General features: G+C 34.3%; 1 protein-coding gene across 1 annotated transcript in view; it reads left to right on the top strand.

Moving 5' to 3' along the window:
- The window catches only part of LOC111384668 (aspartic proteinase-like protein 2), a 23,225-nt gene extending 16,792 nt beyond the window's left edge, over positions 1 to 6,433 (top strand). Inside the window, exon 10 of the mRNA XM_023008984.1 lies at positions 5,986 to 6,433. Coding sequence (XP_022864752.1) covers positions 5,986 to 6,143 — 158 coding nt within the window. The 3' untranslated portion in view covers positions 6,144 to 6,433. The remainder of the gene's footprint in view (positions 1 to 5,985) is intronic.
- Positions 6,434 to 7,852: the final 1,419 nt, after the last annotated feature.

Genomic DNA, 7,852 nt, shown 5'->3' with positions numbered 1-7,852 from the left:
TTCTGCACAATGTTACACAATACAGTCAATAATTTTGGCCTTTTTACCTAGTTTTTAAATATGTGTTGGATTTTATGCGCAATATTAAAAAGATGAAAAACGAAAATCAATACAAGAATTTTATGTGGTTCGGCGATGTGCCTACGTCCACGAGAGCGAAGCGGAGATTTCTTTATTCAGTTGTGAAAAATAGGGTTACAACATATTATTTATACTAACCCTAGCCTGGGCCCATATAAAACTTTAAGGTCCGTACAGAAAATACCCCTGTACCGTACCGCGGGGACGTTGCCCCCGCACCCCCAACTCATTCAGCGTCCCTAACAACCAAACAGTGAATTAAACCCACGCCAACATCGGCCCATTTGATCCAGGGTCTGTGTTCTATTCTATATAAGCCACATGCACAACAATATGGCAGCTTCACTGTCTAATGCTATCAAGGGAAACTGAAGTCAAATAAGAAAAATGGATTCCTCCCAAATTTGTTTGTAATAACTGGGCTGAGATAGATGCATGTTATTCTCATGTTTTTGCCATTTGTAGTCACTAACGAAACCAATAATTCAACTCAATTCGTCCTTCAGAAAATATTTGGTTTATTATGAATACACTGAATAGCATATCTAGTAACTTGAAATTGTTTTTCTGTTTCTTGTTCAACCTAGACTAGATTCTGTAAACAACAATTTATATAAGGTCATTTTTGCTTTGGTCGCTGGAAAATGGCAGTAACATTTTACTGGTTTCATTTAAGAAAATGCATTCTCTTGACTGCCTGATTTGGCATTGCCCTTCGACTTTACTTCCTTGAAGTACACTCATTTATTTTGGTCATTTGCATGTATCTCCATTCTGACTTGTATGCTTGCTGAAGTTTCTGGAAATACTAGGAAACCAGGTAATCAACACGGTTTAACTTTTGTTCCTATCTGCTGCAGCGTTGATGATGCGTTTCCCCCTGTCACTTTTCATTTTGAAAATTCGCTTCATCTGAAGGTTTATCCTAGCGAATATTTGTTCCCTTTTGTAAGTACATTCTGTTATTTAGCATGGTTTTTTTTTGCATTATCCGTTATTGCTCTAATCACGTTTTGTCTTGAAACTTTTTTTATTTTACGTGTGGTTAAAATGTTGGGTCACGATATGAGAAAGCTATTATGAGCTGGTAAAGTATGGATTTTTTTATTTATTTATTTTTTCTTTTGCAGCTTCCACCTCATGTCATGCATAATCACTTTGTTGAATAAATGAGCTCCATAATTTCTGAAATTACTTCTGTTTCCTCTCTAGGTCTTTCTAGCATCAGTATTGGTCCTCAATTCATAGGGCTTAGGATGTAAACTTGTGATGATACTACAAGTCAGGGATGCTTGCTTCGATTAATTATTTGTGCAGCAATAATTAAATGAAGTGAGAAGCTTCTTTACAATGAAATACCATGATAATACAAGCTTATAGAAATTTCCTGTTCATCAATGCTGTTACATGTTATAAGAAGCCTGCACCGTCACATATAATTTGAGATATTAGGTTTAATTTAGAAGCCTTCACTGGCTCTCATGAATATTTAGTCATTGATTAAAAACTGCCTCGTTCTCATTTAATAGAAGTTTGTAGAAATTTAGCAGAAGAACATTGTTTTTTGCATTACTTACTAATTGTTGAAAGTGGTATTTAGAGATAAACTTGGCTTTCAGAAAACATTTCTGTTTTCGTTAATCAATTGTTGCTACCCTTTTCATTTATCAGTATTGGCTGGTGAAGAGTAGTCAATTTTGGAAGTAGCCTATGTATTATCAAATATTGTTATACTGTGTTCTCATGTTAGCACTTGGTGATCTATTTATATGAACAGAAATAAAAGTTAGAATTGAGTTCCTCTAAACTCCAATGAATAACTTCTAAGGCACTTCTTGTGCATCACGCCCCCTACTCTAGGGGAAGTATAATTCAATATATTTATTGTCTATTGGTTCATGAAAGCAGAGCAACACTAGAAAATTGCCTCGGTCACTGTGCAATGTCTCTTGGTTCTTTGGATAAGTAGTCTTCAAGCCCATCCTTGTTAGGAAGCAGTGGTGTGTCAGTTGACTATTTTAGTTTTCTTTGGCTTTTGTGAAAGGGACAGTTCAGTATATTTGTGATTATGGAGAAATATTGGGGTGGCATCTAATTGTTGCCTACTTTCTGTATGTTTGGCATATTTAATGGTTTTGATAGGTCCAAATGTAGTGTCAACTTGTAAGAAAAATCTCTGACCCTTGAATCCCCAGTTTACTTGGGCTCGGAAAAGAAGGGTTATTTAAGTTTCTCCTATGATCTTAGACACTATTTTCTGATGGATAGAAAATATTTTCAGATAGCTTGTTGAGAATTTGGGATCATCTAATCTGATGCATCTTCTATCCCAAGTCCTGGTATTCTTAATTATTCTGCTATAATCATCCTCTGGAAAATCCTCAAATTCGGTCTCTCATCCTTTCTCTCTCAGGGCTCTCCCTAAACATATTTTTTTCACCTCTACTTGATTCTATACAACCAGCTCTTTAACATCCCTTCTTTACAGATTGTAACAGCAAATGAATCGGTAATATAAAGAAGAATCTGATACCTGCTTTTGCCGTTACCAAGTTATAACTTCCTAGAAAACTGATAGCATTTTCATCATATTCATAATTCCATCAAAAGGTTTAGGTACCATTTCTCTCTGATATTATATATGAGTATATTGAGTTACGCTGACACTGACACTATCATCATCACACAACTACTTACGAGAAAATTCAAGAAACCTATAACTGCAGAGATCAATTTAGTTAATTGTATGTACACTTTATGGTCTTGCATTTTGTTCATGCTCATTCTCAAAACCTGAGCCATATTGAACTGGTTATTGCAAATCGTGATGCATTGGCCTGTGAGTATTGGTGAATAACATTCTGGATACTTCTCACTTGTGGAAAATCTCGGGGATTACCTGCAGCTGTTTGGTGTCAGTTATACGTTTAGTTAAACTTGATTAATAAAGCAAGACACTTGTGTGGAATATATTAATTCAATTCTTATTTCAGTTTGACGTGAACTTCAAAACTGAACCAGAAAATGACTGCTTTAACTGTTATGGGATGGTTAAAAACAATGATGCATGGACATTCCTACGATGCAGCATGTGCATGTCCAATACGTATTAGGACACTCCATGGCATGGGTCCCACACACCACATCCCTGTCCTATTTATTATATGTTTTTAATTTCTAACGATACTTTAGGGACATTCTTCGGGCAAATGTTCAACATGGCATGTTCCGTATCCAATATATTTAAGATTTTAAAGAAATTAGATTGACGTTTCCCTGGCATGCCTATTCCCTACTTTCTAGAAAAATCATATGTCGCTCTATGTTGTGTGGTCTATGTGTCGTGTTTCTATGCAACTTATATTAAAAATATGCTAGAGGGTTTTCAACATAATACCGCGGAAAATTGTGCAAATGGTAATTCACAGATTATTTTTAACTTTGTGTGAAAACTACATGGTTGAAATCTCTCGCTACCACCAACATGAGAGAGTTCCAAGACAAAATTCAGTTTAGCTTACATTACAAGCTTCTCTATTTTCTTTTCTTTTCTTTTTTTTTTTTTTGGAGAGTTCTATTTATTTGGTCGTTTCCTCTGCACCATAGCCCAAGTGCAGTGGAATTCTGTATTATTTCTTCCTTTTGACAGAAGGGAAAGGCTATTTGAGAGAGAAAATAAGTTCAGGTTATGTTGGAAATTACATCACCAATGTTTTTCTAGTATTTCTTGTCTTGCAAAATATCTGTGCTCTCTCTCTTTCTCTCTCTCTTCCCACATCATCAAAGCTTATGCCTCAAATCTGTACAATTTTAATTTTTGACAGGAAGACTTGATGTGTCTTGGTTTTCAAAATAGTGGACTGCAATCCCAAGATAAACAGAACATTACTCTTTTAGGAGGTATGCATGTGATTTTTCCGGCTACTACTTTTAATTCTGATTAATTATCAAATTGTTGAAGTACTTGATTAGATTGCTGCTTCTCTTCCTTTCCCTTTTCTAGCCCCTGCTCTCTTAATTCAGATGGCATTTTGACATTAAAACTTGTGTTGGGCTATTACTTTTCAATTTCTTTAGCAACTAATAATTGGTACCTAGAGCCAACATTGATGATACTTTATTATTTAACCAAACTGTTCAATATCTCCCAGGTTTTCTGAATCGCACTCATTTATTTCTGGATCACTTTTAACTGATATCTGATTGGATTTAGGAGAGCATCCATTTTGTCAATTAGGGGTCATGGCGTTGCTCATGAGGCTATAGCAAAATGAGCAGAAATGTAAAAAATTTGACCCTGAAAAGAACAGAAGCAACATTATAGTTAATCAATTTTAAGTGCCATACCTTGTTAATATGAGATTATGTACCTTTTGAAGGAAGCCTATACGATATTTTTCTGTCATCATCTAATTTTGGATTTGTTTGGTCTGATGAACATATCATTTGATAGCCTTATGCTTCTTTAGTCTAATTTCAGTTCAATGTATGTTTACAGATTTGGTTCTTTCAAATAAGCTGGTGCTTTATGATCTTGAAAACCAAACAATTGGATGGACTGAATATAACTGTAAGTATACAAGCATGTGCATACATTTGATGGGATTGTGCATCTACATTCTGATGCAAATGCAACAATAATAGTCAATGTCCTTGTCTTCACTTTCCTGCTAGATTCCAAACTGGCGGGTTGATTTGAAGTTGTTCTACTTGTCAATATATTTATCTGTTTTTAAATTTGCATCAACATGCTTGGCTGATCCAAGATGGAATGTAACATGGAAAATGTTGACCACGGATTGCTTATAGAAATCCCTAAATTTCCAGAAACTTGTTACTAAAGCCTTTTCCATTAAACTAAAACCAAACCAACTAAAAATCCCATCCTAGAGACTAATTCCTAGGTTCCATTTGGTCACTGCCACTGTCACTGTCACTGTCACACTCGTATACTACTTTTCCCATTCTCCAAAATCAAAAAATTAAGTAACTTAAATTATATATGTCTGACTGCCAGAGGTCTATTATGGATCCTTGTAAAACTCTTACCTTGGAGGACCTTCTTACATTGCAACTAATAACAGCTTCCTATAGCCAACTTAATAGCCCTGGAAAATAGTATCAGTTAATTGATAGTTTCGGACTATATGTGGTGGAGAATGAGAAAGCATGAAATCTCTTCTGCTAAATTGTTTTGCTTTCTTCTGTTAACATTGCTGGTGTGGTTTGTGGGTTGTTATTTGCAATTGGGTGATGATGAGCATATTGGATCTGGAAATTTGAATTGAGTAGTTTGGATCTTTCTGAGGATTATGTTGAAACTCAAGCTACATTTGTAAAATTCCAATTACGGTATCTGGTGTAATATTCTTTCTTTTCTTTTCTGTTTTGGTTCGTTTCTTCAATTTGGAGAATGTCTACTTTGCCGCGGCACTCGTATATTATGTTGTAACATAGTTCCCTTGACCAATGTGCTATGCCTGTTAACTACATTTTTAAAATGAGGATACAGTGTATGAAAAATAATAAGAAAGAGATTTACTAAGTTAAGGAATCGTTGATTAGTAATGCCCTTTCAAGAATTTCTTCGAAGTGGCTCTTGTGTTCTTGTGCTTTTTCTCAAGCAGCATTTCTCAAAGGGGCACTTCTGAATATCTAAATTGTGATATCAAGTTGGGCATTAAAGCTATAATTGTACTATAACTCGAAAATCTTGCATATCTAGGGTAATTGGAGTAGACTATCTGTTTTCATCATTAGATTCAAATAGAAATGCTTGACATCGTGTCAATATTCTCAATGCTTCCCACGTCAAGTTAGACAACTTTGGCGGTTCCTAGTGGATGAATATTGCGATAAATCTTGACATTTTACTTACTGTGTCTAATTTCTTGTTGATTCCAGGCTCATCAAGCATTAAATTGAAGGATGAACTTACTGGGTCAGTACATCTAGTCGGTGCTCACTCTCTATCCCGAGGTTGCAGTCTCCATGCCCCAATGGTTCTGTTCTCTCTGCTGCTAATGGCTTTACTGCACGGTTTTTCAACCGAACTGCTATAGCTACTGTGAATATCATCAAACAGAATAGTCGAAAATAAATAGAAAATGTTGGAGTTGAAGAAAACTCATAATTGAAGTAAATGGCTGGATCGTAAATGTGTGCATCATTTAACAAAAGGAAGACAAAAATAGGATAAGTTGATAGCATAAAAAACTCATTCAGCTGTGCAATCTTCCATTTTTGTAACCATAGGAGTGTATGATGTAAATAGTCCCGTATATATACATATTTGGTACGTAATATTTGACTATGCTGAATGGATAATCAAAGTTTAGTTTTTTTCTCTTTGTATCGAGGGCTACTATTGATTTTGCCAATACAGATTTTATTTTGGTATTTTATTCAATTTCTTATTTTAATCGAACAAATGTTATTATATTATTTATTTAGTTAAGAAATTAATTAGTTTGACTCACCAAGAATGTTGTATTATAAATCAACCGAGCCCATTTTAAATCTCCACGTAAGTGAATATTTATTCATACACAAACCAAGTTGAAGGTAATTAAGTCTTAGGATTAAAATCTATATTTTAATTTATGTCAAAGTCCATAATTATTTTTAATCGTATATTTTATAGTATCCGTAATTTTTCAACCACATATTTTATTAACTTTTCATTAAAATCTGCAAATATATTTTAATTCCACTAAACAAGAGCTAAATATATTAAATAAAACATTGGGGGTTAAGGAATAAATATTTTGACTAAATCGGCGGTGCCTCTGATAAAGTTTTTGTAACCCATTTATTAATTAAATATGTTAAGGTCACAATAACATACAACTTAAATTGAATCTTCCTGTTTCATTGCGATTATTACTTGTTGTGTAAGATTTTATTTTATACCGTCTTGTATCAAAGTATGCTATGTATTGCTTATATTCTCATTGCTGAAACAAACTTCATGCTACGCATTTTCTAATCCTATCACTGATGCAAAATGTTGATAGTCCATTTCTCATCAGACGGGCAGTTTCTGGTGATGGCCGAACCTGAAGATTTCAAAACAAGGCAATAGATCGATTTCTTTCGTGTAGCTTTGAGTCTCTCTGGACATATGCAAGCTTGCCACAATTTAATCCAAAGCATATCTTGATTGCTTAATGTAATTGTCTGAGGTTCTTGGATATTGTTCTCTTTTGGTTTAAGTTAAATTTGTGTAGGTAGCTTGTTCGACTTAACGAAAATTATGCTAAGAACAAGAATCACAAAATAATAAATTGATTAATTGAATTCATAGCAGCTAGATGTGTCTTTCCTTACTCTTCACAAAGTGTTAGTCGTCAATGAGTCAAGCTAATAAAACAATATAGAGAGGAGGGGGCAGCCTTTATAGGACATTATCAAGTCGTCCCATTACGACTTAAACTCTAATTAGAGTTTACATATATTTCTTGATCACTTAATAAATTTGGCACAATCACAATATCATTATGAGTCATACATCAAATCCGTAAAATAAACAATCAAATGAGAAGTCCATATTAGAATTATTCCAACATAGCTTACTCATGTTTAGTTCGATTTCACTATTAAATTAGTTACCACCATGGCTTGAACATGCCAACTTAATAGAATACGTGTTACTTATTAAAATATAAGTAAATAATTAACTAGTCAGAAAATGAAGATATTTTATACTCTTGTTTCGCGTCCCACCTCTTGAGAATTTGAGGGTGGGAACGGGAATGATTGCCCAAGCTTC

This window comes from Olea europaea, unplaced genomic scaffold, assembly GCF_002742605.1.
Source record: "Olea europaea var. sylvestris unplaced genomic scaffold, O_europaea_v1 scaffold2969, whole genome shotgun sequence".
Taxonomy (NCBI): domain Eukaryota; kingdom Viridiplantae; phylum Streptophyta; class Magnoliopsida; order Lamiales; family Oleaceae; genus Olea; species Olea europaea.
Note: the sequence above shows the minus strand (reverse complement) of the source record. Positions and strands in the feature narration are given on the sequence as shown.